This window comes from Lampetra planeri, chromosome 4, assembly GCF_965212315.1.
Source record: "Lampetra planeri chromosome 4, kcLamPlan1.2.h2, whole genome shotgun sequence".
NCBI classification, from domain to species: domain Eukaryota; kingdom Metazoa; phylum Chordata; class Hyperoartia; order Petromyzontiformes; family Petromyzontidae; genus Lampetra; species Lampetra planeri.
The window spans coordinates 22,487,780-22,502,427 of NC_136110.1; the positions used below are offsets into that span (position 1 = coordinate 22,487,780).

At 44.6% G+C, this 14,648-nt stretch overlaps 1 protein-coding gene across 6 annotated transcripts in view; it reads left to right on the forward strand.

Moving 5' to 3' along the window:
- Positions 1-12,858, forward strand: part of LOC144717845 (protein 4.1-like) — a 61,367-nt gene extending 48,509 nt beyond the window's left edge. For 5 of the 6 annotated variants that reach the window (XM_078593545.1, XM_078593550.1, XM_078593547.1 and 2 more), the window contains 6 exons: positions 3,154-3,384; positions 5,370-5,498; positions 7,106-7,204; positions 10,218-10,298; positions 10,516-10,652; positions 11,469-12,858. In XM_078593545.1, coding sequence (XP_078449671.1) covers positions 3,154-3,384; positions 5,370-5,498; positions 7,106-7,204; positions 10,218-10,298; positions 10,516-10,626 — 651 coding nt within the window. In that variant the 3' untranslated portion in view covers positions 10,627-10,652; positions 11,469-12,858. The remainder of the gene's footprint in view (positions 1-3,153; positions 3,385-5,369; positions 5,499-7,105; positions 7,205-10,217; positions 10,299-10,515; positions 10,653-11,468) is intronic. The other variant, XM_078593546.1, reaches the window with a different exon arrangement.
- Positions 12,859-14,648: the final 1,790 nt, after the last annotated feature.

Consider the following 14,648-nt stretch of genomic DNA (forward strand, 5'->3'; position numbering starts at 1 on the left):
TTGCAAGCCATCTGGCTACCATGAGAGGTTCGTTCATGAGGCTATTCCCATATACAAACACAGACAATTTCAACCGAGAAGATGGATTCTGGCTTAGCAATCATTGGAAGGATTTGATTAACCATTTCGGGTCTTTATTGATTGTGTTCACGCTTACGGTTACTTTCAGACCACATTCCATTTTCTGCTCCCCCCTCCTCTTTTCCGATCATAGATGTATTCGCCCATCTGGCCAACTGCCAAATTGCTGTCTATGGTGCTGACGTTAGGACAAACCGCCACTTTTTTCAAATTTTCTTGCTGTGGATTTCACACCTGATGATGATTGCTTGTGTTGCAGTCGAAACGTCGTGAGAATTTTTATTGTTTTATATTTGTATTCTTTTATTATTTCCCTTCTACGTGACTTTACCGAAATAACCAAGAATAGTGACCCAGTCGAGTGCTGGAGGGCACTGTGACATGAGGCTCTTCAATAGGACATCGTACCAAAGATCGGAATACTCTTGTGGACATTATGGATCGTATGTCAGACTTCTGTGAAGTGGACACATGTTTTATGAAGCCCAACGTCGAACAGAAATCTTTATTCCATTGCATGACAGTTAATATCAGTAATGTGAGTTGTAATCAAATTAGTATTCTTTCCTGAGTTTGCAGGATCGCAAGTTATTATTAATCCTGATTTGAAGCTTTCGTGACTGCAGGAATCCATACTCTTTGGTTCTTTCGGTAAAGTCACGTAGGTAGAAATAAAACAATAAATCGTGACCTTGCGGCGCTTGTGTTGCGTTCGAAACGTCGTGATTGATTTTATTTTATTTCTACCTACGTGACTTTACCGAAAGAACCAAAGAGTAAGTTATCATTATCCAAAGGCTGTTAACAAAATTTGGCATTGACATGTGAACTTCGTGTTTAGATTATATGGGTATAATGATTGATTACTTCATGGGACCTCCTTTGCCAGTACCAAAATATGAGAATAGGTTTTCCCCTTTTTTCTGGCAACAAAACAGGTGCTGAGATGTTAAAACACCAAACTGAAAACTTTTACGAGGAATCATGTCTACATTAACCACAATACTTGTGGTTAGAATGCAAACAAAAACACACTCTGATAGTATATGCATTGTCTTTGAAACTGATTGGTCCACACCAGAGACAGCTTTCGAGCCTCGTCTCAAACGGTGTTAGACCAGAGGACGCCAAAAGGCGTACCTGATTGATTATTTTTGATACTAAACCTCACGACACGTGCACACATTTGCATGTGGATAAATCGCATTTGGAAAAATCGATGTTTTTCTATTTGCGTACATGGTGTGAAGTTTCCAGTTGTATCCCTCTCAACATTTGTTTTCAGATGCTTAAGACGTCTATATATATCTGTTTATGCCTGTCTCATATATATACTGAGGGCAGTTATTGAAGGTGGATTGCGATCAAAATTATGTAATGAAGATGTAGAACAAGAAGAGGGGGGGTGGGGGTGTTGCTTGGGTGGCCTTTATCCAGCAGTGGATAGATAATGGTTGATGATGATTTATACAATGGGTTAAAATAGCTTTAAGGTTGCCACATTCACAACAACATGAATAAATAAAAAATCTTCAATAGAATTACAACAACATCGCAACCGTGCATTGAATTGCTAGGCGTCAAGTGTACACCGTGAAGGTGTAAAACAGGTAGAGTTATTAAAAGGTTACATTTGTTATTTGATTTTTGAAAGACCCTGCAGGTACTTGCTTATACAAGGGATCGTGTTTGCAATAACCACAACACAAGCAGTTTAAATGCAAACAAAAAGAAACAACTCTGATAATGATATGCACTGTCCTTGAAGTTGATTGGTCCACACCCGAGACAGCTTTTCTTAGAGCCTAGTTTCCATTGGTGTTGGACCAGATGACGCCAAAAGGCGTACAACTCAAAAAACAGCTCACTATCAGAGTATTGAGAGCTCGGGGTAAGCATTTACACTGTGTGGACCAATCAACTTCAAGGACAGTGCATATCATTATCAGAGTTGTTTCTTTTTGTTTGCATTTTGACTGCTTGTGTTGTGGTTATTGCAAACATGATCCCTTGTATAAAGGTGTCAGTTTTGTACTAGTTGAAAGGGTAAAAACCTATTACTATATTTTGCCACTGGTAAAGGAGGTCTCATAATGTTACAAGTCATTAAAGGTACGCTATGCTGCTCTGTGTTGACGCAACAAGCTATTTAAAAAAATGTTTGCATAAAATGCTTCATCGGGGCATTCGATAATTTCCTAACAGAAACATTTCACGTGTTCAGAGCGGCTGTGCTATTAACTCTGCTACTTGTTGAACTTGCGGTGATGTGGATTTTGTTGAATATTAATGGTGTGCTTAGCGTGTGGAACAAATAGCTTTAAGGGTATAAGGTGGTGCCCCGGTGGCGACGTTAACTACTTCGCCTGGTGTACAGGAGGTCGTGGGTTCAATCCCGACCCTGACACCTGGTATATTTGGAGTTTGCGTGTTCTCCCCGTGATCGTGTGGATTTTTCCCATGGTCCTCCAGTTTTTCCTTCCACATTTAGAATCAACATGCATTTAGAGTATTTGGCTGCTATATATTACAACGTGATAAGCCACTTTGTTGAGCTATCATTTGTGGCCAGGTCGCTTCTGAAAATTAGCAATATAGCTCCGTGGGCCTTACCTGGTAAAATAAAAAATAGTTTAGTTTGTATTGCGAAAATGCATGTGTTTGTTGCTGCTAATTGTGAAATCTCTCCCACCATTCTCCCCTCGCACACACACACACTACTTCTAAATGTCTGCCTCCTTATGTGCGCACACAAACCCTGTACACACACTCATCGTGTCCACACTTTTATCCACTCAATCTTGTGTACATTACACGGAACGTCATGCTCCTCACACACACACACTATCCGACGAACATTGATTGTCCTGCATACACGTGTACGCATTCACTCCCTCCTGTATGACACACACCTGTACATGCATGGATGCTTCCTCCTGTATAACACACTCCTCATCCCACACGCACGTGAACGTGCATGCACCCTCCCTCCTGCATAACACACACCCATCATCCCGCGCACACGTGTACACGCATACGCTCTCCATCCTACATAACGCACGCACCCACAAGGGCCTCGACGAGAAGCCGGAGCACGCCGTGCGGCACCAGGCCAACCTGGCGGAGCTCAAGCGCTCGTTCCTGGGCGCCCCGCAGACTGCGGACGCCGACTGGAACAAGCGATTCTCCGGCGAGGGCGGAGTCCCCGCCACGGCTGGCCCGGCCGCCAAACAGTCCAACGCTGACACCGCACCACCGGGGGGGGGTCCGCTCGCCAACGGCACTGAGGACAAGCCGGAGCAGGTGGGCGTTGCTCTTGCGTGGCGCGTTTCACTGATGGCGCTGTCCCAGTGTCGTGTCCCCCCCTCGCCTTTGCCCCGATTTACGTACCTCAAGCATCTTGGTCGGAGACGTGTGAGTTTGCCATTCGTTGCAGATTCCTTTCCGATACATGTACATCATCAAAAAGAAAAACTAAAGTAAACTAATTTTATCAGTACCGAAACTCCCACATGGCCACGTGGGAGTGCGTGTGGTACAGTTTGGCGCCAGCTATAGTAGTTGCGGTCCTGTCTTCTACTGCACTCACCGCAGAGAAATATGTCTTTTAAAAACATGGCGCTACGCCTCTCTAAATAAAATTTACGCTAAACAATTGTGGGTTCCGAGATTCAGAGGTGAACAGGACCCACCCTGCAACTTGCAGACGTCTCGGAACTGAAAAGGTTAACTCTGCAGGTGTATCAACCACGCACTGGACCTTAAGGATTGTGTGATGTCATGAGCAAGAGCAGGCCGTCGTGCACCGGTGTCTCGGTCCAAAGTTGCCATATTCTCAAAATTACTCAATTGGAACTTACATAGAAATCATTGCCCCCTTCTGTGAAAACTTGGTAGTACCCTACTCTTTGGTTCTTTCGGTAAAGTCACGTAGGTATAAAAATAAAATAAATCACGACGTTTCGGGCGCAACACAAGCGTCCGTCATCAGGTGGGAAAGCATGGCCTGCTGCTGATGCAGACTGTTTTAAAGGTTTGAAATGGGTGTAGCTCATGGGTGTAGCCCATGCCTACGTGACTTTACCCAAATAACCAAAGAGTGGATTCCTGCAGTCACGAAAGCTTCAAATCAAGATTGGTAGTACTCTCTTTAAAAAGTCTCAACACTCAATGAGGCCTTTCTTGGTAAATGAGTGTAATAAGATAATATGCTATTCCAGAATTAATGTGCTTTCTTTTTTCAGAAATTGCCCTTAAAGTCTCTTACGCTTAATGTTTGTATCTATATGTGTCCACGCATTGTGTTTGTGGGTGTGCATGTAGCTGTGTGTGTGTTTCTAAGGTCCTATCTGTTTGAGGAGTTCACAAATCCTTTAAAGATCTGGACACATTCCCATCAGTGAGCTCCACTGGTGGGCAAGGCTGCGTTGGCTCGGTCATGTAGCCCGCATGCCCAGCCACCGCATGCCTAAGCAGCTTCTATTTGGCCAGATATAGGAAGCTAAATAGGCACGGCATGGGCTGGAGAAGAGATGGACTGATGCAATATTCGAGTATGTGGAGCTGGTGCCCAAGACAGGTACCAGTGGTGTCAAGAAAGGCCTCTATGAGAGAGGTATTGTGAAGGACGCCACTGGGCAGTTGGAGGCAGTCTCCCTCCAACAGCAGCGGGAGGGCAGAGTAGCGACGCTCACAACAAAGAGTGGAGCATCGGGCAGCTGAAATGCAGCAAGTTGGCTCAGTCGGGGGCACAGGTTGTACATCTGCCAGTCATCTGTCAACCCATGGCCACCTGGGTTTGTCCCGTGACCTGTCAGCTAGCCTTCGACACTTCACATGGCCTCGGAGTGTACCTGGCCTGGAACAAGCGCCGTGGTGATGTCACCAGCACTGAGTGACGACTGACAGCTGTTTTTGTTGTACGTATGCGTACGTGCATGTGTTGGGTAGCGGTAGTGCAGCGGTTAGCATGCTGCACAACAAACCTGGCGACCCGAGTTGGATTCTCGCTCACGGTCAACACCAGTGACGATTATCTTAAGCGGTCCTGGGCTTCCCCTTGGTCATTTCGGCCTCGAATGAGTACCTGGTGCGATATGTAAATATCAGCACGAGGGAGACAAAGGCGGACAGGTGTGGTGCTGTCCACCCACCCCCTTCGTGTGCAATGCCGGCTTTCATATGTGCTCACTAAATGCACTTTCCCAGACATTCTGTTTAAGCTTTACCGGGGGATGGGGGGTCTTTGTGCGTGCACTCACACCCATTCCCACGTTTGGTGCACGCAGCCGCCTGTGGTTCAGACTGAGACCATGAGCTTCAACTCGGCCTCCCCGGCCTCCGGTACGGAGATTACCACCCGCGATGTGCCGATTGTCGCCACGGAAACGAAAACTATCACCTACGAGGCTCCACAGGTACCTGCTCGCACCATCTTATCACCTACCCTCCTTGTACCCATCCTTGCACAGTTACCTGCTCACACCTTCCACCATCTGTCCTCGTACCCATCCTGCACCCCCATCACAGGCAGTGAGGATTTGTTAGAGCCGCCGCTCTTGATCAACTGCTATTTCGGTTGAAAGGTTCCACGCTGCAGCGATAAGTGCGATGCCTGCACGCGTTGTCATGTCGTGTTTATAATAGCGGCACAGACACCGATGCTCTGTCTCATGGCTACATGTGCTCGGTATATTGAGAAATGGTTTATCTTTGAAGTGCAGGAATATCCTCCACTTTTATATGTGAGGGATGCGTTCCTGGGAAATGCTACTTAACTCGAAATTGCCAAAAGAGAACTCTAATTTTACATAGACATAATGTTCCTAGCTGACATTTATGGGAAAAAATGCAAGACTAAATGTCATGAAGTGTACAAAAATGCATATTACATTACAGAGTGGTCCGTTTTCAGCACGTGCATTCCTCGTTTAAGAATATTCTTTGGGTCTTTCGGTAAAGTCACGTAGATAGGTTTAAAGAAAATAACAAAAAAACTACGACGTTTCGATCACAACACAAGCGATGCCTCCTGATGACGATCCCTTCTGTTGTGATCGAAACATGGTAGTTTTATTTTAATTTTCTTTGAACCTATCTGCTTGACTTTACCGAAAGACCCAGAGAATATGAATTCCTGCAGTCACGAAAGCTTTAAGTCGAGATTTAGTTGAAGAATGCTGCATATATCCGTAAAAGAACGATTGTGTGTAATATCACACATGTAAGAAATATTTTCCTAATTAATCGGCAATGTATATAAAAAATAACGCATAATGTGGCACCTTATAGCGGTGGATTTCTGCTTTTGATTGGCTGATGCGATACATACTCAGCCTCCAGAGGGGGTGCAAGGTCGGTCATCATCTGCTCTACTTTCACAGCACTCCTTAGTGTGCCGATGTAATATCCAAACCTATAACCAGTATTGAGGTGAATGGTTTGTTCCCATAATGCAAAATTTACATGGGATTCGCATTAAGAAATGGGAAGATTAGTTGATTATTCAGCTCAAGTCCTCTCCGATTTTCTCAAGAGGGGGAAGAAAAGAGCAAGAAACTAATTACAGATTGTCTGCAAGGTCAATGCGATGTTTATAGTGGATGTATGCATAATAAATGTCAGAAATTCCCACGTCTGCAGTATCGCATCAGGGGTAACAATGCTGGCACGTGATTATGTGTACGTTCGTGCATCTGTGATTTGTGAGGAACGGTAGTGTCTCGGTTAGCACGCTGCGCTACGAACTCAGCGATCCGAGTTCGATTCCCGCCCACGGCCAACACCGGTGACAATTATCTGGACCGGTTCTGGGCCTCCCCTAGGTTGATTCAGCCTCAAATGATTACCTGGTGTGATTGTCGCCATGTGTAAACATCGCCACTCGGGAGACAAATATTTGTGATGTTGGTTGGCCACCCCCTCGTGTGTCATGCCGGCCTTCATAGGTGCTCGCGAACAGCACTTTCCCCAAAAGTCTGTTAAAGCTACGGGGGGGGAATCTATCTGTATCTTTTGTGCGCAGGATATTGTTGAAAATGATGGGAAGCCAGGGCTGCTGATGAGTGCACAGACCATCACGTCCGAGACCTCCAGCTCCACAATGACTACACACATCACCAAGGTAGGGATGTCTGATCTCCATTCGCAAAGGCTATGGGGAACTTGATTTCAACAACAGTTTCGATTTAAAGCTTTCGTGACTGCAGGGATTCATCTTCTTGGTTCTTTCGGTAAAGTCACATAGAAGGGAAGTAATAAAATAATAAAAATAAAAAATAATAAAATAATTCTAACGACGTTTCGGCCACATCGCAAGCAGCCGTCCTCTTCACCTGAGGACGGCTGCTTGCGTTGTGGTCGAAACATCGTGAGAATGATTTTATTATGTTTTATTTTTATTATTTTATTACTTCCCTTCTACGTGACTTTATCGAAAGAACCAAGCAGATTCAACAACAGTCGTTTAAAATACTCCATCGTTATTTATTTTAAGCGAAGACAACATGTTTGGTACACTCTTCAAACACTGTAAATGTTTGCTACGTGCCATGTGCTGTTACCTCCGGGTAACAATAACACAAGTTGTTAGTCTTTGGCTGCCTGGAACCGCGCTACATGGGCCAATATGAAATACTGTATTCTGCTCCCCTAAAACGTAAAGTAAGATCCAGTCCGTGAAATTAATTGCTTGCGTAGGTACGACCTGCGATGTGTGGCTGACACAGTATTTGAAAACCTTGTTAATGAGCTTTTTAAAGCTTCTCTCAGGTGGGCCGTCATAGTGATGACGATGTGACAGCACTCGTACATATTAATACTTTGACCCAGTGGTGATGTCACGAGAGCCATTGCGAGAGCTTGCTGGTGACATCATTGCAGTGGTGTCACAGTTAATTTTAGTTTAATTATCACGACAATCACGTTTATTGCGCTCCTGCCCGGCTGAAAGTCTGTTTTTCCCCGTTTCACAAGGTTTTGGACTCTTGTTAGACAGCCTAGGGTACACAATGCAAGTACAAATATACAAGATAAGATATATTTGATTTAAGTTTGACCCGCCCCTTCTAGACATCTGTGAAAAATAGTTTTTTCGCTCCAGGATATATAAAGATTACGATTCGAAACTCAAATTTTCTCAATCTTCCCATAGCAGAAGCCTCTGATCATTTATCCACCGGTCCCCTGCCTTATATTCTAGATTTGAAGCTTTCGTGACTGCAAGGATTCATATTCTTAGGTTTTTTCGGTAAAGTCACGCAGGTAAAAAATGTAAATTTATAAAAAATAAAATAAAAATCACTACGTTTCGGAGGCAACACAAGCTTCCGCCTTCAGGTGGAACCGTCACAGCACGATAGCTGTATCAAGTGAGATACAGCTATTTTACTTTTATTAATTTAATTTTCTTTACCTACGTGACTTTACCGAAAAAACCTAAGAATATGAATCCCTGCCTTATATTTCCCCCAGTCTACAAAACACATTCCCACCAATGGCTCTCGCACAGAACCGCTCCCCGTAACCGGGACGAGATGGTCCATGTATATTGTTGGGTGAATTCAGGGAGATAGAAACATACTCTGAACCTGCCGACAGAGCTGCCCCGCGTGGTGGTGCCTTGCAGAGTGCATTGGCTACGCGACACACAACCACCTGAGGGCGCTGTTGCACCGGCGGTGACAGCTTACTTTGATCTTCTTGGTTCTTTCGGTAAAGTCACGTAGAAGGGAAATAATAAAATAATAAAAATTAAACATAATAAAATCATTCTCACGACGTTTCGGCCACAACGCAAGCAGCCGTCCTCGGGTCATTCAGACGCTGTCTCCCCGACAGACCTGGCCTTCACCTGAGGACGGCTGCTTGCGTTGTGGCCGAAACGTCGTGAGAATTTTTTATTATGTTTTATTTTTATTATTTTATTATTTCCCTTCTACGTGACTTTACCGAAAGAACCAAGAAGATGAATCCCCGCAGTCACGAAAGCTTTAAGTCGAAACTTAATTTGACATAACAGAACTGCACCGCGATTACATTTATATGCATTGAAATATTGTATTTTGCAATGAATGGCTTTACAAACTGGTGTAACAAAACAAAAAATCTACAATATTCGTTCTTAAAACACGACGCTGCGCGTTGCAATGCCATTGTACGTCTGCAAAGGTGTCTGCTCGGCAGGTAGCAATTCACCTCGCTGAAATTATTGGACGAATTGTCATGGCTCAAGGTCTCAATTCATTAAGCACATGGGTGTTTTGCCGTTGTTTGTTCCATGTGGCATTTCTAGTGGCTGCAGGGTGAACGTGGGCCAATGACACACGATGGACGCGTTGCAAATCGAACAAAATTCGCCTCCTTGTTGCGGCATGAATTAACCCGTCCTGTGGAATTAATGTGTGTCCATCCTATCGCCTATCTGTGCCTTCTCCCACTTGCTTGTCCTGTTGTTTCTTCATCCCTCTGTTATTTTGGCCACGCAGACTATGTGTCTTACTCTTTTCACTATTACGTGTTAAGTTTTATCAGACTTGCCACCCTCTTAGTGTTCCGTTGAAATCACCCGGCTGCACTTGAGTGTCAAGTGGCCACCTATGGCAGGGCACTTGACACGCAATCGGAAAAGCGGCGATTTGAATCCATGCTCGTTCCACCTGGCCGATTTAGAACTCCAGCATCGGGCATAAAATAAAGAACCAACGTGTGAGAAGCTAGTTAGTATCGTCGTGTATAAACCGACTCCCGCCATGCGAATGGGGAATTTCCCACCGCTTGCAGGAGAGGAGCACGTTACCAAGGCCTGCTCGAGCAGGGAGACTTTGACTTGGCGTACGATCAACGACTCGCACATTTCTTAAATTTCAAACCCATAGCAACATCGCCCCCCTACCTGCAGACAAATGCCCGTTTAAGAACAGTACCACGTTTTTCACCTTATGTTGCACAGCGACGTCTGTTACTGGGGTCCCATTGGTGAGACTAGCAGGGCATTGACGCGGTTGAGACGATGGTGCCTTTTTATCAATCAAAGCCTTATCCCTAAGTGCATTGTGTTTGTTCTCACAAGAACGTGTGTGTCAGTACGGACAGCTTCGGTGTCCAAAGCGTTGATGCGCCGCCGTGTGCCCGTGCAGACTGTGAAAGACGGCATCTCAGAGACGCGCATCGAGAAGAGAATTGTGATCAGCGGCGACTCGGACCTTGACCACGACCAGGTAACGTGCCATTTGAACTTGAGATACCAAGGTGGCTGGGCTTAGTGCTGGTTTTGCTGCCTTTTAATAGACCTAATAAGTTGTTTCTAACAGCAATTGTTTTTGTGTCTCTAGAGGTTGTTATTGCCATGTTGTGTGTATACTCGCAGCATTTGACCCTATTGTCCGTAAGGCTAACTGGTGAATCGTTGCCTTTGTGTGTGGCCTTGGGGAATAGGCCTTAGCCCAAGCAATCAAGGAGGCCAAAGAGCAGCATCCAGACATGGCAGTGACTCGCGTCGTCGTGCACAAAGAGACGGAGGTTCTAGCCACCGCTGACCACGAGTGAACCACACCGGAAACGTACGACCCATCGTACGTTGTGCATGTGAACACCACGCGCAGTCTCACCCTGTGAACCGCGCGTGCCCTGCTACGCCGAATGCTTGCGCACATCGGTGCGATGGTGCACGCAACCACGATGTGTGACGCACGCTCCGAAACGCCACGCCATTCCTCAAACTCGGCATTCATTGGATGAGATCGATTCTTGCGCTCGCAATGCATGCGTGCGATTGGTTGCGCAAGTAAAACATTTTTTTTTTTTAGCTCTGGAAATGTTTACTTATGCATCGTGGAATGAATGAAATGGAACAAAACAAAACATTGCAATGAGGGACAATATGGACAAGGTGGAGAGAAGTAACAGATAAAACCAGACTACACATGAATGAGTTGCCCCCTTATGCCTCGGATTTCAAGACGAGGAAAATGTATTTGAATCGGTCAAACATTTTTGCAGCCTTCCAAACTCTTACAAACTGATGCCTAAATAAAAAAAGATTTAGAAATCATAAAGGCCATATTCCAAAATGTTATAGCTACTCAAATTACACGAGGAAAGCAACACCTTAAATAGGCCTCTTTAACCCACCCAGAACCACATGCCCAGGAGAAACCACACACGCACACACACAATCCCTGCCCCACATGGCAAAAGCCACTCATTCCAATATTTTGCTGTATATCTCAAAGAAAAACAGCACATCCTAACATTGCCGTGAACCACAGAGGCCATCCTTGAATTACAGTCAATTCACGCGCTTAAATTGGATGGTTCATTACACCACATCCACGTTCACTGGTTATTGTACACACGTGAAAAGTTATTTCTTCTTCTTGTGTCCACAGGCAGACGTGGGAAAGTGTGGCTTGTACTGAACAAACCTCGCTCGTCTGCAGCTTGCAGAGGTGCTTGAGGAGCGTACAGAACAAACCCGGATGGGTTGTCCTTTTTTTTATTCTTTAATATATTACATCGTCATGATCCCGCCACCGATAGTGACAGCCACGGGGGAGGGGATAAGCACCTTGTGAACGCAAAGCCAAGAGAGCAACAACTCCGATGCAAGCTTGCACACGCAGTCAGCCAGGGGCATAACTTACTCGGTGATTCAGGTGAAAACACCCGCCCATGTAAAGTCGACGGAACGTTTTTTACTCTCAGATTAATGTGCACTTAACGTTGAAAAATTTGGACACGTTTGAAGTTAAACGTAAACAGTTATTGGGGGACAAATGGCACTTGCAATATCTTTGTGTAAACTTGACAGACTCCCTTGACTGGATTTTCCATTTTGGAGACGTATTTAAGTTAAATATATGGGTGTCGCACAGTGCGGGTCTCCGTGCCGAAAATGGAAAATGCTTCGAGGCAAATTTCAGTAAGTGAACGCAGATCTGTGAATTTCGAGGAAAGTTGTCCAAAAAACACCAGAGGCAGGCCATATGAGGACTCTCAATCAGTTTGTTTTCGATAATGAGCAAGGTCACAAAATCTGTCAATGGCCCAACTAAATCACTAAACTCTGTTAAAGTTTGTGACCTTTACAGTTTCCCACATCCTGGATAATTCGCCATCCCTACAAGTCTCAAGTATGAGCTTCAGCGGGGAGGGGGGGGGTGGGGGCGTTCCAGCATTAAATGTTTTCAGTCGTTTATTCCCGGAACGTTTCGATTAATTTCGCGTAGACGCAAGTCCACCATGTTACCAAGTGCGGTGGTTTACTGCAGTTAACTTCCCCCCCCTCCAGCCTTCTTCAGTAATGGATGGAAAAACTTTCATTTTAACCCCGCGCACACATCTGTTTTATGTCGGTAGTGCCAATAGCATGGGAAGCGCACTAGAGATGTTATGATGACTATTTTTTTTTATAACACATTCTGAAGTGCATTTCCTTCGTGAATTTGCACTCATTCTGTCTTGGTTTTTTTGTGCTACCTATTTATGTCTAAGTTGGTAAATGTTTTTTTAAAACTGCACATTTTAAACCTGTGATGAAGACTAACTTACTTTCGTTGTACAACTTATGTATTTTTCTTTTTGTACTTTGTGTTTTCTCTTGAGACGTGAACAAAGACTGTTCCTTTCACCAGAATTGACAATTCCCACAGTAGCATCGGTGTGTCTTGCCAGACTCTGACATCTTGTGAAGTTGAATCTTATACATGTAAAATGTTACAGCTGCAAGCCAGGAATTTGCACCTGTTAAGAAGAATAAAAGCGGAATTTAAAAAAACATTCAGTTGTGTTCATGCGTGTGAACTTTCATTACATGTCTTATTGCATATCTGCATGTCATTTTCAAAATCATAGATTCATTTTCTTGGTTCTTTCGGTAAAGTCACGTAGAAGGAAAATAATAAAAATAAAACATAATAAAATAATTCTCACGACGTTTCGGCCACAACGCAAGCAGCCGTCTTCAGGTGGAGAACAGGTCTGTCGAGAAGGCAGAGTCTGAATGGCACGCCCCAGGCTTGGAGCGACTATTTATGCTGGGATGGAGGGGCGAAGAGCGTCGATTCGTTGTCATCAACTAGCTTTACAATATTCCTTAAAGAAACAATGAAATGTGATGGGTGGACTAACCTCGCTTAAGTGTTGTGCTGCTGAGGGATACTACAATATCAAACAAATGTGTGAATCATGAGGTGTTAGGTAAATGCACAAAGACCACCATTAATGAAAGACGTTTGGATGACCTGTTTTAAATTTGTATTTTCACAACTGCTGTAATCGGTTACGGTATATGCTTTCTTGGGCCCTCTTTCATCATTGACGGATTATTCTGGTTAACATTGCAACATTGCTTCCGCTTTAAGCACTTTTGTGTGTGTGTGCACTTGCAGCCACACAGTGCTTTGTGCACCGCAACGCATTGCCGGTCAAATCTCGTTTCTCACTTTCTGGCCTTGCACCAACACCGCCGGCAGTCGGTGTCTGATCCTGGCCCGAGTCGCCTCGAGGTCTGCTCTGCTTAAAATGAATACCTAGTTGGGTGGGGGGGGGGGTGTGGGAACATTAGCACTGGAGAGACAGGTGGCCGGTCATAACCACAATACACTACATTATCGCCTCGAGTACCATGCTGGCTTCAATTGGTGCTCGCTAACAGCCCTTGTCCCAATGGTCTACAATGATGAATAGGTAGGATCTGTGTATGGGCATTGGCAATGCAGCAAGCGTACAAGATTAATTATTATGGAACACAACCATTTTATATTGGTATAACTCCTCCAAAGGCCAAAACTTCCTTCCCCACTTGTACAACTCAATACGCCTCTGCGCTCCGTATAACATTTCTGAAGCCCTGCTGCTGCTGCTGCTTAATACACCGCTCCGCAGCGATAACGTCCACACTTGCTGCTGTCGGTCAGTTACATTTAATGGGGGGGGGGGGGGGGGGACTTTGGACTGCTATTGTTTTTCCACATGCGTTGATTTATTTGGAGCGGCTGGATGGGCTCGTGGCCCTTGAGCCAGTGGGGTATGGGTTTGGTTCCACTTAGTCCTGACACAATGATGTGTTGTGTGTGGGTTATTAGATATCCCAGAGCAATATCGCCGAAGTTTTAAACGTCAAAACATTTCATTTTTACATTTAGAAGATATTTTTTTTTTCAACATCCGGTTTATTTCTGCGAACCGCAGAATATGTGTCCTTAACAAGTTGTGAAATGTGGGATCCATTTCCGGCTTCACAATTATCACATGAGGGGGAAATGGTAACTCTTCGCATTTATACATGTCTGTTTACACATTGCCAAAATACGAATTTTAAGTTGTATGTAAAATGTGTTCAAGGCCAGAAATGTTTTTTTTTGCACTTAAAACCCCTCGCATGCACTCTCATTTGCGTCAGATATTTCATGAAAAGGGGCAAAAAACAACTGCGTTTCCGCCAGACTTTTCAAAAGTATGTAGAAATGTTCAGCATTCAAGTGCATATTATTCAGCAGCTGCATGTGGATGTAGGCAAACCCAAGATATCTCTCAAGTTAATGTTGTGCACATCGTTCCGAGTGTGT